Source organism: Eleutherodactylus coqui, chromosome 1 (genome assembly GCF_035609145.1).
Source record: "Eleutherodactylus coqui strain aEleCoq1 chromosome 1, aEleCoq1.hap1, whole genome shotgun sequence".
NCBI lineage: Eukaryota > Metazoa > Chordata > Amphibia > Anura > Eleutherodactylidae > Eleutherodactylus > Eleutherodactylus coqui.
This window is the reverse complement of record NC_089837.1, coordinates 375,184,675-375,211,248: the sequence shown is the minus strand read 5'-3', so window position 1 is coordinate 375,211,248 and position 26,574 is coordinate 375,184,675. Positions and strand designations below refer to the sequence as shown.

Sequence of the window (26,574 nt, the reverse complement as noted above, 5' to 3'; positions counted from 1 at the left end):
TGTACTATTAAGCAGGTTTTACCAACCTTCTACGGTAAGTCTTAGTGTTTTTTTTCTCCTTAGACCATCAACTTCCATTAAGCTAGTCTCACACTCATAGACACCAGAGTCTCGATACTGCAGATTTGTAAAAGTAGGTTGTGTGAGCATTTTTTGGTTCTGAAAAAACAAACAAAAACCCCATCAGTGCTGTGGTAATTGCCAACTTGTCTAGAAATTGGTTTGAATTCCATCACTTTACAATAAAAAGTAAATAAATAAAAAGCATTTAAAAAGGTTGACATAATACAAAAACACGAAACCGCGCATCCACTTACGTACAAAAACACGCTTGAATTAAGCTCCATGCACCATTGCTTTCAATGGCGCTGCTGCTGCTGCCGGTGGCCCTATTGAAAGCAATGGCCTGCCGGGAACCCCTGCAGTGACTTTAAATGTAAGCCCTTCCCTGAAAAATCATCCCTAGCATGTATATATATATAAAAAATATATATCCTCACCTCTCCGCCGCTGTGGGGCTCAGATGCGTCTAGCCGCTTGGTCCTCCTGATCTGATCTGAAGCTCTTTCAACAGGCAGGGATTTAAAATCTCCGCCTGCTGAAGGGGCTGTATCTAATTGGCTGAGTGCATTGAATGACTGCTGAGTGCTGCCTGTGATTGGCTGAGCGCTCAGGCAATCAGATACAGCCCTTTCAGCAGGCGGGGATTTTAAATCCCTGCCTGCTGAAAGAGCTTCAGATCAGTTCAGGAGGACCAAGCAGCTGGATGCATCTGAGTCCCACAGCGGCGGAGAGGGAGTATAAATTTTTTTATATATGCTAGGAATGATTTTCAGGGAAGAGCATATATTTAAAGTCCTTCCCCGAAAATCACTGCAGGGCTTGCCAGCAGCCTATTGCTTTCAATGGAGCCGCTGGCAGCAGTGGCGGCCCCACTGAAATGAATGGGAGAACATTGTGATCTTTTTCCACAGCTGTGACAGCTGCGGCAGGGGATTCTTTACTCCCCGCGGGGAGTGCCATCAACACTGAACACTGTGACAGTGTTCAATGATGAGGGGACTCCCTGCGCGGAATATTTACACGCACAACGGACCTATGCGGTGCACGCATGTCCTATCTTTTGCAGGTGCGCGTTTGCACACCTGTAAAACACGTACATGTGAACACATCATAGGAAACCAATGGCTCAAATAGATACGCAGTTTTGTGTGCACCTATGTACGCGTGAACACACGCTCGTGTGAACGAGGCCCTGTGATGTATTTTAGACATTTTTTTCTCCCTACCAAATCCAAAAGAAGCGCGGCTTCATAGTGAAAGGAGTGCGTGGCTTCTATGACAGTGGTATGACCTTTTCCCACCATTAAGCCAACTAATACGTGGTATAGACAGTCCAAAGATGTGCCTAAATTATTATTTAACAGAGCTAGTGTGATAAATCTGAAACAGTTCAAGACTATAAGTTTGCACTATTATGCCGCATGTACATGGGCAGGTCAGCTTCCATATGCGGAATCCGGCCCTGGCAGCAGAAGCTGCCATGCAGACACTGCAGGAAAATGGAACATGTGGTGATTTTTCATCGCCTCGCGGAAACCACAATCAGTTTTCTGCTTGTGTGCATGAAGAATCACTTTTGCATAGAATGCCATGGGCGTATTTGCTGCGGAATCCGGTCGCCCGCCTGTATTAGGCCTCATGTCCACGGGCAAAAGGAGAATTAAAATCCGCAGCGGATTTTAACTCTTCTCCTGCCCGCGGATCCGCACCCCATAGGGATGCATTGACCACCCGCGGGTAGATAAATACCCGCGGATGGTCAATAAAAGGGAATTTTAAAAAAATGGAGCATGAAAAAATCTGGACCATGCTCCATTTTCGTGCAGGCCTCCCGCGGGGACGGCTCCCGCGGAGTTCTATTGAAGCCTATGGAAGCCGTCCGGATCCGCGGGAGACCAAAATAGGAATTTACTCACCCGCTCCGGTTCTTCCCTTTGCCGCGGCTCCATCTTCTCTCCGTCGCTGCCGGATCTTTTTTCTGCGGGCCGGCGCATGCGCGGGGCACGTCACCGACGTCATCCTGCGCATCCGCCGGGCCGAAGTAAGAAGATCCGGCCGCGACGCAGAGAAGATGACGCCGCGGCGAAGGAAGGATCCGGAGCGGGCGGGAGGTAAGTTTATTCTTCTTTTCAGCGCTCATGTCCGCGGGGCAGGAGGGACCTGCTACGGATTCTCCATGGAGAATCCGTAGCGGGCCTGATTTTCCCCGTGGACATGAGGCCTAAGTAAATCTGCTCCAGTGTTTACAATGAATTGAGCCTTGATTTCCATAAAATTGTCCATCAGTATCCATCCTTAGCAACGATCACAGCATTTGCATAAATAAATCTATATCCATTACAAACTCGCTTCCCTTTTGTTCATTTCAGTAAAATCGACTATTTGGTTGGCGTAGTGAAATTAATAAGCTGTCGTATACATATTTTTCTTTGTTTTAATATTTTCAGGCTCTTTCCTCTGTGCATTAAAGAATATTACTACTTCACTCCAGAGACAAATCAAGGAGATTCATAGCCTTATGTACTAAGCTGTGAGGCAGAGAGCAACAGCTACAGTATAAATATGTAGCATAAACAGCAGTTACATTGGATACAAATCATTTGTATGTTATAAATATATACTGTCAGTTGTTTCTGGCTGACACGACTATTTAGGATAAATCTCTAGGAAAAGCAGTACTTTCTACCACGCTCCTCTCACACAACTTATTCTGTATACACACACACACACACACACACGTACGTTCTCTCTCTATAACAGATGTTTGCGGAGGCCATAAAAGGGAATAAAACTCACTTTCATCCACGTAACTGAAACATTTTTACTAGCAGAAGGAATGCAAGATACGGAAAGACTGTCTCCAATCTGTTTGGTAATATCTCCACTAGGTGTCAAGGACAAGTCTAAGTCTAAAAGACAAGAACGGAATTAGACACTGCAAAGAAAACATACTTCTTGGCTGCAAGAAATTTTTTTTTTACTGTTTAGCAACATTCATTTGATTGGAATTAGAACAAGATAAAATTAAGGTGGTCTTAAAATTCATATGATGAAGGCAGACAAAAGGCAGAGAGATCACGGTGCCGCTGGAGGAAACATGACGCAGGTGAAGAGAATTACTTTCTTACAATATAAAGTGTCAGTAGGGAGTCATAAAAATAATAAAATAAAAAAAAACAAAAAACACACAGTTGATAGAGGTCTCAGAGAGGTTAAAGGGGTATTTCAGGACTTTTGTTTTTCTTTTCAACTTTGTCTTTTAATGACTGAGGGGTCACCAATAAATTGGCAGGAACTGGTTGCCGAGATCCCCGACGATCAGCTGATTCCTTTCTGCACGCACCACAGTGATAGAAGTTTCAGGGACCAGCTGATCGGGGATTTGGGGGGAAACTCCGCAGCATTTCCAATATGGGTGAAGGTACCATTAAAAATAATATAAAAAAGGCCCTATTTTTATGATCAGCAATCTGAATCAGCCCACAAAAAGGAATAAATGATTTGCACAATCACCAGTCTGCAAACTCAAGGTGCATGTGTGAGAATTGGTTGGCTCCATGGATGAAATCTACTACATCTCTACATCACACTAGCAGATAGTGGCGGGTTTAGGGGAGAAACTCTCGCCAGAAAAAAATTGCCCGATCTGCCCTCTGGACCTCTCTGCAGCCATCTGCATATGGCACAGGAAATTAAAAAACAAAAAAAACCAAACTTATTTCTGAATGTATATAATTTTCAATAGACAACACAAAGTAACTTTGGGTAACAGATGTGTGCCAGTATTCTGCCACTATGGGCAGCTGAACAGGCTGGAAATTGATAACAGGTTCTCTTTAGTTTTTGTTAGGCACAAAGCTTTAGGTTTTAAAATTGCCTTGAATTAACCCATATTGACACAGGAGCATTTGCAATCTTCCTGCTCTTTAGTTGTGAAAGGAAGAGTACACATTCTGGATATTTACATGCAAAAGTACAAAAATACTTTTTTGACAGTGTTTTATGACAGTGAAGCTTAAGGCCCTTTCATACAGGACAACTGTCGGGTAAACGATGCCCGACACTCAGCCCCACATACACTAGCTCTCATGCTGCAGCACGGGAGCTAGTATCACTGGCTTACAGTGGGGCTGCTGCAGGAGATTTCTCTCCTCTCTCCCCCGCCCCTCTCCATTGACATAACACAGCAGCCGTTCAGTACTAAAAGGCCAAAAGGCCATTTACACTGAGCAATCTGCTCATCTATCCTTTATGCAGTATAAACGATGGATGATGATCTGAACGCTGATTGTTAAGTGTAAATAGCAGTTGTTCAGTACTCAACGGACGCTATGTTAAGTCAATGGAGAGGGGTGCGGGAGAGAGAGAGAAGAGAAATCTCCTGCAGCCGCCCCGCCCCCCTGCTGGACGCTCTGTGAATGAGCCAGCACTACTAGCTCCCGTGCAGGAGCAAGGACAGACAGGGAAACGTGGCTGGCATAGTTTGCCCAACATTCATCCCGTGTAAACCCACCCTTAGTATCACAAATAACCTGACATGACAAACAGCTTGGGGAATTTTATTTCTTGTTAAAAAAAAACAAAGGAATCATTTTTGGTTTAAATGGAGTTCCAGGAATTGATGAAGAGAACAAAAGAAACAAATCAAGCAGATGCAAAGAAAATGTCTATAAATATATATCTAAAAACAGCTATAAATAAAAAAAAAAAAAAAAAAGTTATGTGTAGGAAGAAATAGGCAATGTAAATACATTCATTGTCAAAAAGACCAAGCAGCTAGGAGTTATCGTTTTGCTGCAAAACTCGGCATGCAGTTACATCTCAGTCAGATATGTAAATGATTAGAGTTGTGGTGTGATTAGATGAACAGTCTTGCCACCCGAGATGCTAAACATGGTTCCACCCTCAGCCAATAAAACGGCTCTCGGAGGCTCCTTGTGTGTAGTGGACCCCTTCTTACACTTGTGTAGAGCTTGTTGACCACTAGACGCCTCTACGACGCAATCAAAGAGATTTGGCCCAGTTAAAGTTTGAGAGGGGGACATTATTGGAGTGTGTGAAGCTGGATGGTCATATTGACAAACTGACCATCACCTGGGCCATTCTGACCAGACTGTTAGGTGTTGAACCAGTGTATACGTGAGGGTGACAAGGTGACCGGGCTCAGGCCACCCTCGAAAGACCAGCAGTAGAGGGGGTGGTCTGACTGTCCGACAAGCACAAGCAGCTCCAACTGTTTTGTTGTCCACCATCCAGAGACAGGTAGCACTGTCATTACAGGCCCCTGTGTCTACCGGAATAATTTACAGGGCCTTGGCTAAGGACATTTGGTCTCATGGTGCCCATTACATGTACTGTCTTTGACAACCACCCACCATTGCCACAGTTTACAAAGGTGTTGTAAACTATAAAACTGGACTGCTGAGGAGTGGACCAGGGTTGTCTTAAGCAATGAATCCAAGTGTAGTTTGGGAACTGACGGTGGCTGTGTTAGAGTCTGGAGACCTAGGGGTGAGCACCTCAATCCCACCTTTGCTGTACAGCAGCACAGTGTTCCCACTGCTGATGTGATGGGCTGGGGGGTGTGAGTGGTGGGTATCACATATGACAGTTGGTCACATCTGGTAGAGATAATGACAGCTCAGCGATACATTCAGGACATCCTACAGCCACATGTGTTGCCGCTCATGGCAGGGCTTCCAAGAGGCCTTTTCCAGCAGAAAAAATGCTTGGTCATACACAGCAAGGGGGCCACAAAAATGTCTCCATAAAATTGATATGCTTCCGTGGATTGGCCGTTCATCAGATTGATAATCAATAAAATATGTATGGGATGATCCAGAGGCTCAATTACAGCAAATGTGGACCAATATGCTACATGATACCATACAGAACCCGTATGCCTCCATGCCTACCTGCATCACATCTTGCATCCAAGCTAGAGGTGGCCCAGTAAATTATCCATTTGCTCCAATATTGTAATCACTTACTAATAGCAATGTTATAATCATACATTGAAATATTCATTGGATTCTGGCAACTCCTAGGTGCTTGATTTTTTTTGACAATCAGTGTACAAGCTGCATAAGCCATGTTCAGCTATAAACATATCAAAATTTACCTACAGGTGGTCCCCGACTTGCGAACAGGTTCCGTTCTGGGAGCCCGTTCGCAAGTCCGTTTTGTTCGCAAGTCGAACAAATGGTATGGAGCGGGTGGATCCCGCTCCGTACAACGTCGGGTGCCGGCTGTTCTTACAGCGGGCACCCGGCGGCAGCAGTTCCGACGAGCCGCGCCGCTTGTCAGAACTGTTAACACTTTAAATACCGCTCTGACAGCGGTATTTAGAGTGTTAACAGTTCCGCCGAGCGGCGCGGCTCGTCGGAACTGCTGCCGCCGGGTGCCCGCTGTAAGAAACAGCCTGCACCCGACGTTCAGGGGGCCCGTACAGCGTCCCACGATGAGATCACGGGACGCTGTGTGGTTGCTAGGCAGCCGGGGACCTCCTGAAAGGCCCCAGGGCTGCCTATGCAGAGTGCCTATCAAGCGCACGGCTTGATAGGCGCTCTGCATAGACAGCCCTAGGGCCTTTCAGAAGGCCCCCGGCTGCCTAGCAACCACGATCTGACCGGACAGGCTTCTATCAGGCTTGAGAGAAGTCTGCCCGGACCCTGTACAGTATGATGTAATGCCATAACATTACATCATACTGTGCAGAACAGGTAGTTCGTATCTAGCGAAATTCGTAAGTCGAATGTTCGCAAGTCGGGGACTATCTGTAATTTAAAAGAAAATTCTTACTATTCTAAAGAGGAAGATTCCAGAATATTTGCTACTCTGCAATTACCTCAAATTTCTAACATTATCAAAGCATATTTGACAGAATAAACTGAAATCTATATAGTAAGGTAGAAGCTTGTATTTCTTACTAGATTTCAGAGAAGTCAGACTAAATGTATACAATGTAGAATCGAAAGACATTTACTTACAATGCACAGTAACCATTGTGGAGGCAATCATAACTTTGTTTAACAATGAGCACTTGTAATCCCCAGTTGCATTTCTTTTTATATCCGTTATATGGTAGGCACTTGAACTACGTATTCCTTCTTCCTGACCCTGTAAAGAAAACAGACATGGCATTTTTTTCTGCAAAAAGTAGGGAATGTAGTAAATTTACGAGTACGGTAAAACAAGGAACTAAACAAAACAATATTTTAAAACACAATTTACCTATTCAAACAAGTATGGTGAAAATAAAAATTGCCTTTTGTTGGGGAGGCTTGCGGCGGGAGCTCCTAAGCAGTGGAGGAAGCCCTGGGTTTTTCTCCTCCTGTGGTACCCACCAAGTGCCGCAGACACCTCCAGAGTGCGGCCTACAAATAGACTTGTTTTTTAGGCCTTCCCGGGATTGTAGTCTAGTTTAGGCTCAAAGCTGCGGGCTAAGTTTCTGGATCACCCATGGCTCCACCTGGTTAACGGGCCAGCACTTCATAACGTGGGAAAGGCCCAGCAAAAAACACTAGCAGGCCATTCTAAGAGGAGAGAGGCCCTTGTGGCGACCCTGGGAATCCTGGGACCTCTCAGTCCACACATCAGCTTCTGGGCTCCCTTGCAAATGGGGTCTTTCCTAGTGACTGGTCCATTTTTAGCTATTCCTTAAAAGGGATCCAGGGAGGAGCCACTGGATATTTTTCTTTGATTCCCTGTGTGGAGTGCAGGGAGGTGGGATGGTAGGACGCAGAGGGGCATGGCCCTGGATGCACTACGGCTGCAGCACGTGGCTGCATTGCCACATAAAATCATGACTGACTGAAGCCTGTATATTGAATAATTTTTGGCTCCATAGCCACACAACTTGACCATGCAAAGTTGTCATTTTTTGTAATATATATAACTGTCATTCTTGATTTATCTATCCATAGACCATAGGAGTAACTTGCTGGAGATGAAGGTTTTTCCATATTCAACAAAAGGGAGCACTTCCAATCTACAAAAACCTTGATATTCCTAAACTAAAATCGTCCAAAAGCGAGCTAAATCTACTGCTCCAAGAAAGCCTACAGATCTTTTACCTTGTGGCCCTCAGGGTACCAGGGGAGAACTGCATTCTTATAATCATAACCGAGAACCAGAACAGCCAGCAACAAATTTTCGGGGATGAGGTTCCCCATTGTGAGGTTCCTCAGCTGGCTCTTCCTCATCTGAGATAGTGGAACAAGCACTTGCTTCCAGAGGGGTTACTAAAAGGAGTTACCCGGATTCTTTACAGGCATCCTCCAACTCCAAAGGCCCTTATTCCAGAAAAAGAACTCATTCTACCACTGCATATGATCTGAACATGGAGAACCATTCTTGCAGTTTACAATCTTATCCAGGCATAGACAATCCTCTAACTACCAAAAAAAATGAATGAGTTGGTTTTGTCTCTTCAAAAGAACATATCAAGATATGCAAAAGATTTGTAATCAACTTCAATTTAATATCCACCATCTTGAACAAAAAACAGGTGAATTTTCAGCTGCTTACTATCAGCTAGTAGATGTTCACAATGTCCTGGAAGAAGAGGTCTCCTGTCTACGCGAAAATATAATAGACCTTGAAGATGGGTCAAAAAGGAATAAAATTCAGTGGAATTCCAGAGTCCGTGTCTCCTGCTGACCTTTCTCAATACCTACACCAACTTTTTCAAACGTTGCTTCCATCGCTATCTTCACTGGAACATACCAACTATAAAGCACACAGACCCCGCTTCATCCTGGGGGATGCTCTTTGGGATGTCCCAGCTTGAATCCATTTTTACCAGACTTATGGAAAACTTTTAAACGAAAGCAGAAGTGGATCTTTACTCAGTCTATATAATATTATTTACATTAACTGTCAGTCCCTAGTATCTTCTCAGTGTGGAATACCCATAAAGCGGACATTAGAGGCTTATTCATAAAATATTGCCCTAGATCAGTGTTTCCCAACTCCAGGAACCCCACACAGGTCATGTTTTCAGGATATCCTATAGCAAGAACACCTGTGGCAATGCCTGATGCGCCGACAATAATTACATCACCTGTGCAATACTTGAGAATTATTTGCCCTTGCTTAGCTACATTCCACAACTGTTAAATAACTTTGGTAGACCCTTTATTTCCTGGTTGAGAATGATAGCAGCAGTTAAAATTGATGGTTTTGCCACGCATTCCATTTTTTAGAGCTGTAGCGATTCCCATCCTAAACTCCTTATTTACTAAACTTCAGACTCTGCTTAACAATTTCATTTGTGGCGGAACTCATGCTAGAATTAATTTTCCACTTTAGCTAAACACTATGAAATAGGTAGTATGAAAGCCCCAATACCAAACATTATTTTCACACAGCGATTTTGGACCAAATCAAATATTGGTGAGCATCACCCTCTAACAAAAGATAGCTATCAATTGGGTCCACAATCTTAGGAGCCCCTCCGATTTCGCTCTTGGGTATTAAAGCCCCTTCTTTATTGTCCCATTCTCTACCGAGCTTGCTGATCTCAGCTCATGTCAGACAACATTATGCTTCCTCATCAGCAATTTTGGTTCCGAACTCGGTCGGTGCTTTACTTTTTTATCCTCAGTTCTCACAGGCTTTGCATTTAGAGCTTTGGAATCTTTTAGCATAATGAAAATGGTGATTTAAATGAAAATAGTCTTGTATTATTTTTTTTTTCACTTTGCAAGTTGTTGCCAATACCTAGTAGTTTTTTTTTTCCTTTCTAAAACTGCCACATACCCCTCGATCCCTAGATGTTCATAAACCGACTTTTCCCAAGTCTACTTTTATTTTTCCTGCACACTTTCTGCATCCAGGGGTATTTCCATCTTTTATGATGACTCCCCCCCCCCCCCCCCCCCTAGCAACTCAAAGAAAATGGGCTTTAAACATCAATTCCAACTGGGGAAAGACTCTGACTTGGATTTAAAAAAGTCTTCCATGGAATTAGGCATTGGGAGTCTTCGCTTAAAATATTTATGTGCTAGGGTCTAATTCCTGGTAGATTTGCCAAGATGAACAGCACAATCCCTGAACCATGTTGGAGAGGATGTGGTCTCAGGGGCTCCTACCTTTATATGTGGTAGTATTGCCTTGTCAATCCTTTCTTTTGGAATAAGATTTTTGATTCTATCGCTGATTTTGTTTAGCACGTCGTTTCGCGGCCCCTGCTCTGTGTTTCTTGTCCACAAACTCCTAAATTTTTTATTAAGTTATTATTTCTCAGATCTATCTAGCAATTGCCAAAAAATGAAAACATTCAGATGCACCTTCTTTGAACAAAGTTATTAATCCGGTCAACCTTACGTATCATTTGAAGGAACCATATTGTAATAGATACATTACTAAAACCTAACATGATCCTCCAGGGCACCTGGGATGGAATGCCTGGCTAAAAAGTCTCCATAATGTACTTTGTGGACAGATTTACATATTGCTCTATTATCGTAGATGCATGGTATGCCATGGCAGAATATGGCTTGTTATTTTGTGCAAATCTGTCCAACTCCTGCTTTTTCTTTCTATGGTACGTACAGATGGTTGGCCCTTTACTCCCATTCCTGTTATTATTGTTCACCTTTAATCATATCTGTTTGTGCACTCCTGCCATTATTATAATTGTATACATTGTGTTCCTAAGACTTATTGTTCTTCTCTTCTGATATGTGCACCGTGTCCTCGTTAGACCTGGGCTGTTAGCTCTCAAGTTTTTTTCTTGTTATGGTAATTTTATTTTGAAATAATTTTAATAAAGAAAAATAATTTTAAAAAATTGCCCTTTGTGTTCATAGGAACAAAGAAAATATTAATTTGCATTAAATATGAAACTATTCTGCTCATTTACTTTGGTAACCACTGTGTTTCAAAATTCATTAGCCTTTAAAAACTTAGATTAGAAAAATGGCAAAGAGTGTTCCACTAGCTTTTTAATTCGTAAAACAAATATAGGCAATACATGCCTTTGTCATTTTGATTTCGGATTACAGATATTTTTATTATATTGTCTGTACATGACTAGGAGGACTGCCACCTCGCTAAACTTAACAGCATCTAGAGATATGCTCTACAGCAGGCTCATGAGCCTTAGAAGACAATGGACAGGACACACTGACTTCTATGGGAGTGTTCTAGGCATGCTTTGTGAACGGCAAACAGGTAAAGAGTGCAGGGAAGTGGAGTGGGTAACCTGTATCCAACACCCATCATGAATGGTGAATCCTGTGTTATCTATATATAGGTGTTATACTGCTCAGAAGTTCTCTCTACAGAACATAAAGTTTCAGTTTATTATCTGTCCATGTGGTCAGTGTGAAAACTTCAGGATTTTAAGATTTTTTTTTAAATATAGATCGTGATATTGAAAAAAAATTTTTTTAAAGAAGGATTTAAAAATATATACCGGTGAAAACCATCATAGCGTTCTACCAGGCAGTATGGGCATGTTTTCATTCCTCTACCAAAAAAACTTCCAAAATAGCTCCAACTACCGAACAATAGCCCTCATTCCGCAGGCAAGCAAGAACCTTCTAAAAATTATATAGTAATGACTGAGATCAGTAGTTGAAGCGGCACTCTCTGATGCGCAGGCAAGATTCCGTCGAGGACACGGCACCCGCGACCATATTACAAACCTGCGATGGACCATGGAAAAAAGCTTGAGAATACCAAAAGAATATCTACATGTAATACATCAATTACATTAAAGCCGTTGACTGAGTCGACCCTGACAAGCTATGGCAGGCCCTACAAGAGCTGGGCATACCGGCACATCTAGTCAAACTAATAAAATCACTTTATACCAATCAAGAAGTGATTGTGAGAACACAGAATGGGGACACAGATTGGTTTGGGATCGACAAAGGCATCCAACAGGGCTGCATTCTCTCACCCTTCTCGTTTAACCTAAATATGGAAGTGATCATGCGTAAAATGGATCTAGACAAATTGGAAATCGGGGTGAAAATAGGTGGAAGAAACATCAACAATCTCAGTTAAGTGGATGACACAAGCCTGCTTGCAGAAACAGAAGCAGGTTTAAAGCAGCTAATATGTAAGATATGTGAACTGAAAGTGAAAAAATGGGCCTCTACCTGAATATAAAGAAGACTAAAGTTAACAATAACTGCAAAACATGGCCAAATTCAAATAAAAATAGACAGACAATGAGGTCATAGAATGCGTGCGATACTTCATCTTCCTTGGCTCAACAATTGACCAGGCTGGAGAATCTATGCCAGAGATAAAACATAGGATAGCATTGGGGCAAATCGCAATGCTACAAATGGACAAAATCCGGAAAAGTAGGGATATCGGAATAGCAAGTAAATGCAGGATAGTGCAAACCATCGTATTCCCCATAGCCATGTATGGATGTGAAAGCTGGACTGCGAAAAAAGCGGATAGGAGGAGGATTGATGTGTTTGAGCTGTAGTCCTGGCGAAAGCCGCTGCGTATGCCCTGGATGGCGAGAGTAACAAACTGAGAAGTCCTGAATTGTATAAAACTCAATATATCACTGGAAGGCAAGATGATCGGACTCGGACTCATGTCTTTTGGCCATTTAATGCGGGCAGAGTCGCTAGAAAAATCTATAATGCTTGGACAGATCAGTGGCAAAAGAACACAATGACTGATACTGGCATGGATATCACACAACTAAAAGAAGCAGTGCAAAACCGGAAAACATGGAGGGAGGGAGCCTATAGGGTCGCCTAGGGTGGTGAATGACTAAAGGGCTAAGAACAACAACATAAAAACATAGAGGGAACGTGTAATCGGAAAATGACCTGTTGCACATACAAAGGGCCTCACACATAATAACTATGATAAAGCACAACAGATTACAGTTTTCTGTATGGAGCCCAAAAACTAAAAAGGAAAGCAAAATAGTGATAGTTAGGATAGGTTAAGGGGTCTTTTGCTTTGGATTTCTTCTCCTATTCCAAAATAAAATGGGATCCTAAAGATGGGCTATTTGATGTAGCAATTAATCATGCATGGATCCCCATAAAAATCTATATATTACCGTTGTTCCATTGTCAAACATTTGAGTGTGTATATTCAAGTTTGTAAACTCAAACAATAGTCTATGCTGTTCACTAGCGTCATACACTTCCACGCTCCGATTCTTCCAATATGGAGTAGAGTGCTTGAGTTATTGCAGCCTTTCACTTCCTAGCTAATGTCAGCTGCATTAGCTCAGAAAACCCATTTAAGCATTTGTCAAAGACAAAAGAAATATTTCATCAAAGTGATGGCTGATTTTAATAAGGTACACAGTCTACTTTACAAATATCCAATAGCTGTATTAGATCCGGAAAACACTTACTGGAAGGTAAAACAAAAATTCTTGAGGAGGTGGATTGCCGTTTCCTATACACTTCAATGTAATGTCATCTCCTTCTTTTATAGTTTTTTTCGGGGACTGTACATGTATTGTCACCTTCTCTGTAGGGTCTATGGAGAGAAATGATCACGTACACAATTACACTGTATATAATATACAAATTAAATGACTCAATGACACACAGTTTTTGCATTAAGCTTCAATGTATCCTTTATACATGGATTGAAATAAACTGACCATGGCATCTACAGAGTTAAACGCCTGCCACTCCATACTGCCTTCTCGCCATTAAGATGTAAATATTGGGAAAGGGTTAAAACTCTACCACTGGTCAACAGAGTTCAAAAGAATATCTGAAGAAGGACCCCCATGGTGCAGTAGATTCTGCGCTGTACATTTATACGGGGGCCTATGCTGTATGGAAAGATGAATTCACACCATATGATTCTTGCCAGTGACCTTCACCTGCGCCGGCATCAATCAATACAATATCAATACTGGATGAATTATGGTTGACCTTTATTTAGCTCAAATAAAAAGCTGTCCTCTGTGCACTCAAATGGAAAATGTTAAAATGGGCACCGCTTCTGTGTGGTGGAAAATGGGGAAAAAATTGCAATGTCTTCAAAATATGCTTCATTAGCTTCAATGAAAGTGTCCGCCATACGATTTACATAAATATTTGTGAGGTACAATAACTGGTCAAGTTAATGTAAACTAATAAAAAACACAATAACTCACATCTCACATCTTCAAGAAGCGATGCCGTTCTTACAGCATACTATTAAATGTGATTAGAAGGAGGAAGGTAGACGACAAACCAATGATTATCCCTGCATCTAAATGGATGCAAAGATTTAACGCTCTCAGGATTCTTGACGATTCTAGTTTCGAGTAGTATTTTCCAGGCAAAAAATGTTTATATATTTGAAATATGTTTAACCCTTTCCAATCCAATTTGTATCCTGGTTTTCCCAGGAGGCTTACTTTTTTTCTGCCGTTATACAACAGCGCTATATGCTGGCTAAAGTCAGTACTGCATGAGGTGACACATTGGATAGGCTCCGACAGCAGAGAGGCTGGCAATATTCAGTAAGAGAACCCCGGCGGACGTCTTCCAACATCGGAGCTGTACAGCCTTAAATCATAATGTCTTCAGAGGTCAGACAGTGGATTGGAAAGGGTTAAAAGGGGTCTTGCACTGAGGAGAGTCAGGTCAGAGTCAGTCCATCCAAGTTCAGATTTCCAAGGCATCAGACACCTTCTAAAACCAGGCTTTTATGTTCACCAAGAACAAAAATAATAATAGACAATGCTGTGGTCTCAAAGAAGTCTCCAGGTCAGTAAGAGTCTTCGAGACCAAAATGTTGTCTATTGTTGCTTTTATATTTGATGAAAGGTTTTGGAAATTCCGACCTCTGTGGACTTTTACTAAAGTCCTAGTGGCTCCTTCTAACGTTGCAGGTATCTCCTGTGGATCGGCATCGACTTTGTGTGCTGCTGTATAATACTTCAGGCTTCTTCCCAAGATGACATGCAACATATTTTTTTTTTTTGCCGGATTCGGTGAGGTTTCCGCAATAATGTTTTTGGTGCATTGCTTACCAAACATCTAGCATTTGCTTAATTTTATTCTAAAACCACAAACATATGTACAAAAATAATGTACTACACATAATATATAAAAAAAAAAATCTCTAACACTTACAATAGATATCAAAGACAACGGGATCGGATTCCATGACTGCCATTCCATTCGGCATATAGTAAGCCACTGCACATGAGAACTGGGCATCGATGTCATTTTTGGAGGACATATACTGAAGTGAAGAACGGATGTTATGAAGGCCACTTGTGGAGTTTCTCTCTTTTGACGACTCTATAGAAACAACTAAACAAACAGTCCGCTGTCAGGGATATTACCTTGTACTACATTCGGCAGGTTCAGTTTTTTTCGCTAAAGGCTGTTCATACTTTTCCCATCAAGGCTATAACAAGCGTTTGGCTGACTGGCATCTTAAGTGCACGGCTAGCTTAAGTCACAATTACTGCAGAGTGGATAGAAAGCATTGCCTGCACTAGATACAACCAGCAGAATGTTCAATCTGCATGGAAAGCGGCAATGTATACGAGTGAGGGAACACTATGAAATAATGGCGTGTCAAAAACAGCAAAGTATCTACAGCTGTGAAACTGCGTTAACCCTACCGCTGCCTGACCATATATATCGTGAACCCCGGGGTGCATATGGTGGCTGCTATGACTATATGCTGGTGTTGGTTGGACTGCACGGTAATTGACAGCGGGGGGTCACAAGAGAGACCTAAGGCCTCATGTCCACAGGGAAAATCAGGCCCGCCGCGGATTCTCCATGCAGGATCCCGCAGCGGGTCCCTCCTTTCCCGCGGACATGAGGCCTAAAAATAAGAATTACTCACCTGTCCGGACGCAGCGGATCTTCCCTACGTGGAGGCTGGATCTTCTTTCTTCGGCCCGGCGGATGTGCTGGGTACGCCGGCAGCGAGCCGTGCGCATGCGCGGTGCACACTTTTTTTTTTTGAACTCCTGCTCTCCCACGCCGGAGAGCAGGAATTCAGGTGCAGGTGTGCCGCGGATCCGGACGGCTTCCATAGGCTTCAATAGAAGCCTGCGGGAGCCGTCCCAGCGAGAGACCCGCACGAAAATGGAGTATGTTCTGGGTGTTTTCCCGCACACGCAATTCACGCCTCAGGGAAAAATGACAACCGCAGGTATTTAATTACCTGCAGATGTCCAATGCATCCCTATGGGAGAGGATCACAACCCCTTTAAGTATGTGTTCAGCTCCGATAGATTCTTCCATGAGGCTTTCTAAAAGTTGTATCTTATAAAGGATTAAACCTGTAAAATAAGTTTACATGTAGACATATATATGTAGTTCTTTTACATGTCTTCCTTGAGTAATTGATACAAACAGCATCCACTTCTAACAACAGAACAACCTAATTAAGCTTTGTCCTTCCAAGTATAATTACAGCATCACGTCAGGATAACTGGATTTTAAGTGACTTGAGAAGAGAGCTCCTATATGAAAGTGAACTGTGCTGCATCTGTGTGTAATTAAAAAGCAATAAACTGATACTTGCTATATCTTTTTATTAACTTAGTACTGCAGGACGTGTAACTGGAAGCGTTCGAACACTTGCTTACAGGCTGCCTGGATTCCTCTGCCCGTTTTCAAAGTGATGCCAATATGAATATCTCAATGGGATAATCCAGGAGAATACTAAAAAGGGTTACTCAAAGATAAAACTGATGGATGGTAAAGCTAGACGAAGGGTATAAGTCTATAATTGCATCCCGCATCTCACATGCTGCTAGTTGCTGCACTCTGAAACTGAAAAATGTACTCCTTACATTAGGAACCTTTATTTACGTTACCTCACTAAATGTACAGAGGATACATACATTTTACTCATTGATATAGCACTAATATACTCCACAGCACAGGCCACAGATTGTCCCTTACACTGGGCCCTATCCACACTGGGGCCCACAATGCCACCATCATGACTCTGCTTGGATGGGATCTTCATAGTTCTACTTTATTATACTTACCTCCCACATTGTTCCCCCAATGTGAGCTCCGAAAGCCACCGCTGTAATGCATTGAGTGGTGGCTTTCAGGTCTTGCAATGGAAGAACAGAGGAGGTAAGCATAACACTTACATCCCCTTTTTTTATTTTAAGCATATTTTTACTCCCTGTGACAATATACATATACTGCCCACAGCACTGCTACACAAACAAATCACAAACACAGCTCTCAGCAGGCATATTATTAAAGGAGATGTCCCGAGGCAGCAAGTGGGTCTATACACTTCTGTATGGCCATAATAATGCACTTTGTAATATACATTGTGCATTAATTATGAGCCATACAGAAGTTATAAAAAGTTTTATACTTACCTGCTCCGTTGCTAGCGTCCTCGTCTCCATGGTGCCGACTAATTTTCGGCCTCCGATGGCCAAATTAGCCGCGCTTGCGCAGTCCGGGTCTTCTGTAGTCTTCTATGGAGCCGCTCGTGCCAGAGAGCGGCTCCGTGTAGCTCCGCCCCGTCACGTGCCGATTCCAGCCAATCAGGAGGCTGGAATCGGCAGTGGATCGCACAGAAGAGCTGCGGTCCACGAAGGCAGAGGATCCCGGCGGCCATCTTCAGCAGGTGAGTATGAAGACGCCGGACCGCCGGGATTCAGGTAAGCGCTGTGCGGGTGGGTTTTTTAACCCCTGCATCGGGGTTGTCTCGCGCCGAACGGGGGGGGGGGGGGTTTAAAAAAAAAACAACCCGTTTCGGCGCGGGACATCTCCTTTAATGTTAACCCCTTAGCAATGGCCAATTTACTGACCTCACTAAAGGGCATTAAACCTGCACATAAAAAATTTAAAGTGGTGTCTTAGAGCAGGAGCCTGGCTGTCAGTAGTTAACTAACTGCTAGGAGTGGAGAAAACTCGGGACTCTGGCAGCTCAGCTCCTAGCATGCCACAATCAATAGTAATTGCAGATGTAAGCAGGTGAAGGGGGGATTCTTTTGTCACCCATCGGCACCCCATAAAAAAATCCCAAGATACAAGTGAGTTCCCATGGCAGCCAGAAGCCTGACAAAGACCTCAATGTCTACCATGTAACTCAGCATATTAGACCCTTCTCTGGCAGAGTCCAATAGGCTGCTGTCATAGGCTTAGTAGAATGCACTATATAAGTAATGCAGTGTACTATCGTAGCGATCACATCTTGAAATCCAGTTAATAAAAAAATATATATTTTCCCCAAAAACCCATCCTAAAATGGAAAAAATCCAAAAGAATTTATTTAAAAAAGCAACACATAATAGGTATTACTGCATTCTTAATGACCCAGACAATGAAAATATTTTGTTATTTATTGAAAAGTCCTTCACATCAGGATCTTTGTGTTCCTTCCCGCTTCCTGTGACCTGGTGTACAGAAGTAAGGGGACCTGCAGAATGAGAGGCAAGTCTTTTTCTTTCACAGGTCCCTTGAGAATAAACGCTTCTCTCCTGCCAGACACTCATCAGTGTTGGGCAGGAGAGAGAAGTGTGCAGCCGCAGAGTTCTGTCAGTGATCCAAAAGAGAAATTTATCAGAGCTCTTGCAAAATCACAAAATAAGTAGTCAGCGGGGTCTGGCAATACCAGACCCTCCTGACTTTGGAGTATAAGATGCACATACGTTTTAGCATCTTATAGTCAAAAAATATGGGTATATAAAAGATGCCAATGATGTTCAAATCCAGGAGAGCCTATTTCTTTATTTGTTCTATGATTGGCTCGCAGACAGATCTCATCACATACTGTAAATTGCAAGAATTTCAAAGTAATACTGAAATCAGAATTCAATTATTATAAGCATACAGATGCCAATATTTTATTATTTCTTTATGATCTAGCAGTTTACTGAATACAAAGTTATATATGTATCTATCAATTAAAAAACAAACATACCTCCATCAACTGGAAAAAGAACGTGACCATTTCTATACCACGTAATGTTGGTGTCTGGGTAGCTGTCTTTAGAAATGCAATCTCCAACCTGTACAAATGACCAAAGATGTATAAATGATAAAACTGCACATGTAAGAAACTTAAAAATATGACACATGATTTTATTGAGGCTAAGGCCTCCCCCTCACACAGACATTTTGTACAGTGTTTAGCGCTAACTTTTCAGCGCTGCGCTAAATGCTCTACAACGCTTATATTCATTTCAATGGGGCTATTCACATGCTGCGCTTTGACAGCAATGCATGTTGTGTCTTTGGCCGTTTTCAGCCATGCGTCACCCATTAAAATGAATGGGCAGCGGTTTCACAACTTGGTACCATGTCTTTGGCAGCGTTAAATGCCAGCGCTAGCTGCACTACCTAAAATAAAAGTTATACTCACCTTGCAGGTGCCGTCTGGGTCCCCATTGCTGCTCTCTGGAGCTCTGGGCAGGCAGCTGGGCACTTGTCAGCGCTAACAGACCGTCTATTACTGGTGACAAGGATTGAAATCCCCGCCTCCAGCAAGAGATTGCTCCGATTGGTTCAGGAGCGCTGACTCAGCCTGATGCACCAATCACAGTAATTTGAATGACATTATTGAATGGCTGTGATTTGTACATTGAGTGCCGGCTCTGATCAGCAGAGTCAGCACTCCTGAACCAATCAGAGCAATCTCTTGCTAAAGGCAGGGATTTCAATACCCATCATCAGCAATAAATGGTCTATCAGCGCTGACAAGTGCCCGGCGGTCTGTCTGAAGCTCCGGAGAGAAGTGTCGGGGACCCCAACGGCACCTGATAGGTATTACTTTTTTTTCAGCTTCTTGAGCTGCGTTATCAGCTGAGCTGAAAGCGCAGCCAAAACGTTGGCAAAATGCATTCAGCGCTGCTGAAACTGCAGTAAACATAGTGTTCTAAAACACTGAGCTTCTGCCAACGCCTGTGTCAGGGAGGACTTAGCGTAATGATTTATTCTGTGTACTTACAGTGTTTAGCTTCCCCGTTTCCATAAATGTTGGATGGTTGATAATCTCCGGTTTGGAAGGTGGTTCTAAAATGGGGAGTGTGGGAAAGTAGATTGTAAAAACACAATACATGAAAGCAATTAACTAACAAATCCTTTTGTAACAGACACCCTTTGTGCATTTCCCATTGCATTATTCACCTCTGCGTCACAGGCTCCAGTTGGAGTAGCAGGTTATCATAACAATCCTGTTTGGGTACAGTGATAATTCACTCTGGAAGATGGCAGACTGCATACTGTCAGCCGGACAGATCCTTCATAATCAATCGATTCTGTCTAGCGCGGTCCAGCTCCGGTAAATGCCAGTCCGGCACTGCCCTCTATTACTAATGTTCAGTTCCTAGACTCCATCCTTACATAAGTGTAAACGAGCCCCAAGAGGTCTTCATACATCCAACCGAAACTCCTTTGTGATGGCCAATACGCCTTTTAAACTGACCTCACTAATGGGCTTTAATCAGCTGTTTAAGGCAGCGGCCTTGCTGACTACTGACAGCCAGGCTCCTGCTGTAACTGCCAAAAGCAGAGAATCATCAGATCCTGGCAGCTTAACTGCTTACATGCCACAATTGATAGCAACTGCAGCATGTAGGCAGATAACAGGGGAATGGGGCTCTTTCTGTCATCCATCAGCACTGTGCAGTGTGATTAAGAGGTGCCAATGGGTTCCCATGGCAACCGGAAGCCTGCCATGTATCTCAGCCTATTAGACCTTGCTGCTGGCAGAGTCTAGTGCACTGCTGCCATAGGCTTTGTAGAATGCACTATGTAAGTAATGTAGTGTAGTGTACTATCCGGGTGATCAAACAATCACATCTTCAAGTCCCATTTAGGAACTTAATAATCTCTTAGAGAAAAGTTCAATAAAATTTAATTGAAAGAAGAAAAAAATCCAGTTTAAAAAAGAAAAGTTTTCTCTGCAAAACGTATTTTACGTGGATAAAATATAAAACAATATTTAAAAAAAGCAAAATATAATAATAGGCATTATCGTGTTCCTTATGACCCAAACAAGGGAAATATTTTGTGATTTATCATGCCCGGTGTACACCGAAAAAAATCATTTAAAAAAGCAGTGGCAGAATCCCTATCTTTGTTCACCTCCCAAAAGTCAATAAAAACCACATCTACCTTAAAATAGTACCAATCAAATCTGAAACTCTTCCAGCAAAAAAAAGCCCTTCCACAGCTCAGAGGCTGGAAAAATAGAAATGTCATTGGTCTTAGAATGCAGCAATGCCGATTCAAGAGTTTTTCTTAAAAAAGAAAATGTTTAAATCTATATAAACTTGGTATTGCAGTAATCGTGCTAATCCAGAGGAGACAATTGTGGTTATGTGTACCGATGTCGAACACCATAGAAACTAAACCCAAAAACAATGGCAGAATTTCTGGGGTGTTTCCTACAAAAGAACCTGTAGTGGAAACCCAACATATCTATATTTTGGATTGTGGGCCTTTGGTAGTGGACAATGAACCTGTATTCTGTATAACAAAATGTCATGTTTGCCTTCTGTTCTGATACAGATATAGATATATGTTCTTACATCTATGCAATATCTCTACTTCCTGTGATGAAACTTCTATTCCCTAAACTTTGCTGACAAGATAATATATAGTATAAACACGTTACATTTTCCATCTGTTTTGTAATTTTAGGAGAAGTAGAAATCAGACATAGATAACCGCAGTCTGAAAACAGCTACCGCAATAATAACCCAAGCAGTTTTACTGGAAACTTATGCAAATAACATGGGAGGTTTGTGCAATTACTAATTCATGATGTAATATCCAATCACATCGGAGGAACCACACGTGGGTCCAAGACAACCCACTCATCCCGTCTACCACCTGATGGCCAATCACAGATGACCGGAGGATGGAAGAATTGCAAGATGCTTATCCAATAATTAAACAATGTAATTAACAATGTATCTATGTAATCCTTGACCTGCCCAGATGGGCAGATATGTTAAACTCTTTTAAAAGAGGCTGCGCGCCCAACATTAAAGCAGAATTGAGGAAGCTTATACATGCTGAACCTGTATCAGTGTGAAATCTTCTTATGCGCATATAATCAATTCAGAATTAATCTGGAAGGGTGTAAACATTCCAAATTGAGTAAGCCGTGGTTCCACAAAGGAAATCCACGACAAACCCCACAAAGCCCTCATATGGCTAGGTCAACAAGTTACGTCTCTTGCAATGTGACAGTGAAAAGCCCTTGGTCCTTAAGGCAAAAAAATAGGCTCATCACTAAGAGGTTAACATTTCTTAACAGTATAAAAGATGAGGCCAAGTCAGATGTGTCAGATGCATCATTACTCCACAATGCCGTATAGTATGATATGAATGGGGTTGCCTATTCTGTTGCCTGTTTGCCAATCCTCAGCATGTTTACAAATCACATAATACACTAAATAATAATGACTAAAACCACATGAACTAGCCCGAACCCTGCGACAAGCTCCCTCATGTTGTAACATCCCTGGAACCAGTAGTGTACAAGAGTACCCAGAAGTGCCTACATGGGGCAGCACAGGCTGATGACCAATCCACTTTAACCCCTTAAGGACCAGGCTGTTTTGTACCTTAAGGACCAGACACTTAGGAATTTTACCCAGGTGGTGGTTTTACTGCCCTATTTTTTCCTTTCAGCTACCAAATTGCTGCATTTTTTCGCCCGTGACATATAGGGATTATTTTTTAGATCTTTCTTCATTGACTTATTTTGTCCGTTCTTTCGTTTTATTGGGGGTAAAAAGGTAAAGATAAAAAAAAGATTATTCGTTTTTTTTAACATTTATTGTTTTTTTTTATTAGTAATTTTATGCTAAAATAAAGTACAGTAATGGGTTCCTCATTTTGTTTGACGTTTTGATATATAATATGTATGGCTTCAGATTACAGGACGCACGTGGCGATGGTTTTGGTTGGTGTCGGCGTTGGGTCATTTTCTTTATGTACCTTATTTTTCGCTCTATAAGACGCCCCTGATGAGGAGGAAAATAGGAAAAAATATTTTGAACCCCCCCAGACCAGGCATGGAGGTATTACAGGAGACATAAAGAGCAGTAGTACCGCCTCGGAAGGAAGTATATACCACTAGGTCAACCTGCCATTGAGGCTACAGGAAAGCTGAGTGTAAATGTAATAGTGATCTTATAACTTGTCACCCAGCTTTTCAGAAGCCTTGAATGCCACGTTGGACTAGTTATAGGAATGCATGTAGTATACATGCTTGCATAACCATGCAGCTATCATCCAGGATCCTGGAGGCGCTGAGGGACAATGTGCTGAAGATTCCATTAATTTTCAACCAACCTTCCAGGAACCCTGCATTGCACCTCTGGTTATGGTTATGTATGGTGTATACATCTGCGCACAACTAGGCACCAATGTATACAGCATACAGGCAGCTCCTCCTCCCACTGCCCCTCTCCTCCCCTATGTAGCCAGCGGATGGGAGGGTGTCTGATTGATGATGCGGGGGGGGGGACACCTGCTATCTTTATCACACAGTCAGCAACATAGCAGGAGCCACTCGTCTGCACAACAGCTCCTCCACTTTGGAGGGAAAAAAGTGTGCCTTATAGAGCGAAAAAACACGGTATATATCTTATTTTATTCTGTAATTTTTTAAACTTCCGGTATATTTGTAAGTTTTTTTTTTTTATCAATGTCCCCAATGACGTCATTTAAGACCTCTGTGGGCCATTCACATTGTCTTTTTTTTAATTTCAGACTTTCCCAATGTAGCTGGGGCATCCATAGGAGCCCCAGCTACAGGGGAAAACATCCCCTGTGGTGACATTAGTCACTGACAAAGCTGATCTGGGTCTGCAAGGAACCTGCAGCTCTGCTCCAAGCAGGGGCAGTGGGAGAAGTAATACTTCCCCTTCTTAGTAGCACTATGTACTAGGGAAAGGAAAAAGACAGAAGTGGTTAAAAAATGCTTCTACCTTCTCCTCTGGGTTCACAGCTATGTCTGACAGCTGACAACCCGACCTGCTTCTGAATGATTGCAGAAGCAGAGGCTTAAATCATCCCGTGCTGTACTTCTGCTATTGGCCAGGATTAAAGCCCATATATTTACTGCACTTCGTTCCTAAGGAGCTAAAAAAGGTGATTAGATTATGCAATTATCACTTCCAACTGAGCCCAAACTGAAATTAGCTAATGCACAGAGTACATATACAAAATGTGTAATAGTTACCCTTTAACTGTTAAATATTAAGAAAATCACGAGAGAGAAACACAAAGGCCAACTGCAAAAATGTCATCATAATTATGCCGAATGGCCAAATTATTGGAGACACCTGCCCTTTCATATGTGAAGCCCCCCTGTACAGAAATGAGGTAAGTGACTCTGGAGTGCAGCGTAAATTCAAGGCAGCAAGTTTCCTGTGGATCAGTTTCAATGTGAATCTACATTAGAAATGGAAAATGGAGAGATCTGATAACATGGTCATCAGTGCTAGACTAGCCCGGGGCACTATTTAAAAAACAGAAAACCCTGTGGGGTATTTTCATGCAACAATATGGTGAACATATTGAGATTGGCGCGATCAAGGAAGACATCCAGTAACAGGGGCTCTGTGGACATAAACGAATTGACAGAAGGTGTCCGTGGACGATGTCCAGAATCATTCTGATGAACCAGCGGTGCACAGTCAAGTAAACAGCAGCCGAACACAATGTTGGTGCTCCAACTAAATCATCCACTTGTCGTTCCTCAACACGGATGGGCTATCATGGTAGATGATCATTTCAAGTGCTCTTGCTGCCTTAGGCCCCGTGCACACGGGCGATTCTCGCAGAATTTCCGCCCGTGGAAGCTGCCGTAGGATTGCGTTAGAAAACGCAATCCTAGGCAGACGACCTCGATTTCTCAGCGCGAAATCAAGTGCGGAGAACAAATCGCAGCATGCTCTATTTCTGTGCGGGGGCTCTGTGAGAAATGTCACTCCCCGGCCGCCGGCTACACTCTGCTCATATGCCGGCTGGCCGGCACATCAAAGAGCCGAAGCCGCGGGAGAGGAGAGTGCCGCGCTGGTCCCTACAGGGGCTTGGGTCGGAATTCTCGCAGCGGGATCCGACCCGGTCATCTGCAGGTGGACTAAGAAACAGAAAGGCAAAACTCCAGTGGGCAAGACAATGCAAAAATTAGATCACTGAGCTGTGGCAGAACAGATGAATCCAGATTTCTGCTGCATCGTGCTGATGGAAAGTTCAGAATTTGGCACAAGCAGCATGAACTGATGAACCCTTTCTATCAGCTGTTCCGGTTGTCGGAGTAACGGTGTGGGGAAGTTTGTCTTAATACACCCTGCGTCCTCTGACACATGTGGATGGACGCCATACTGGATTGCTGCTGGTCAAAGGATGTCCAATGCACTACTAGACGGGTGTCTCTAATAATGTGGCCATTCCATATACAGTACATCGAGTTGCTGGCAGCAAGTGAAACATTACTCAATTCTGTTCCAACTTGACAAGAAAAACAGCCTTTGTGCGTCTACCTTTTGATTTACACTTAAATTTTTTTTGTGTCAAGTACAAATAAGCTCTTACAATGGTATGAACTCCAACCGTGTCGAGTCAAGCAGTAGGCATTACTATCTATTATCACTGATATATGCCCTATAATATCCCGTGCATACATAAAAACCGGTAATACGTCTAACAAATGCATGTGATGAAAAGTATAGCATTTTGAAATGTGTCTCATTCTTTGATGGGAAAAATGATTTTTCCTTCTTTCATTGAGCACAATTGCCTCCAGATCTTTGTATTTGGCTTCAGAAACAATGCTGCTCTAATGCAGGGTAAGAAGTCAAAATTGCAGCTAATGACGAGTATGATTCAGATTTTTCCTGTTGCTTGACAGCGAGTGATGATATAGAACAAAATGTTCCCTTTTTTAATTAAGCTTCCTGGAAACTGTCCCCAGATAGAGAATCATAAATTTGGTGTAATGGTAGAGTATACTTACTGAAAACTTTGACGAGTGACGGCACCTCGAACACGTTTTCTTCCGTTATGAGCATGCAAACAAATCTCTTCTCATCGGTGATCCTTGCATTGGAGATGGACAGCGTGTAGTTCTCGGACAGATCCAAACGCCCGTTGTACTCCGGGACATCATCAAAACTAGTCCTGTTTTTCACAGCAGATCGTGTAGCTACAAACACAGCATTTCCATCTGGCTGTTCCTAAGCACAAATGTTTAGCTTCAGACACGGCACATCCAGCACGTTCCAATACACAGGGCCCTCATTACCCAACTCAATCATGGAAACGGGGGGCAAAAAAAAAATGGAGATTTCTCATTCATTTAAATATGTAGAATCTAGGAAGGCTCTACGCTCCTATCAATGCCAGCCACTGCCCATTATTGGACGCGGCGCTGGTGGCGGAGGACCCTGCATTAGAATACACTGAATGAATGAAATCAACGAGAACAGTCTGTTTAGGTCATATATTTTAGGTCACCTTACCGAGCAGTGGTGTTGAAATTTTTTCTGCTGTGGAAGTTATTTACATATTGTTTATGTTTGAGTGCTGGTCACAAATT

General features: G+C 42.6%; 1 protein-coding gene across 1 annotated transcript in view; it reads right to left on the bottom strand.

Moving 5' to 3' along the window:
- ALCAM (activated leukocyte cell adhesion molecule) overlaps window positions 1-26,574 on the bottom strand; it is a 120,786-nt gene that overhangs the window by 30,364 nt on the left and 63,848 nt on the right. Inside the window, exons 3-10 of the mRNA XM_066578655.1 lie at window positions 25,993-26,212; window positions 19,960-20,024; window positions 18,934-19,021; window positions 15,141-15,323; window positions 13,415-13,542; window positions 7,053-7,182; window positions 2,860-2,972; window positions 27-159 (exon numbers count right to left, since the gene is read on the bottom strand). Of these exons, the coding sequence (XP_066434752.1) occupies window positions 27-159; window positions 2,860-2,972; window positions 7,053-7,182; window positions 13,415-13,542; window positions 15,141-15,323; window positions 18,934-19,021; window positions 19,960-20,024; window positions 25,993-26,212 (1,060 nt within the window). The remainder of the gene's footprint in view (window positions 1-26; window positions 160-2,859; window positions 2,973-7,052; window positions 7,183-13,414; window positions 13,543-15,140; window positions 15,324-18,933; window positions 19,022-19,959; window positions 20,025-25,992; window positions 26,213-26,574) is intronic.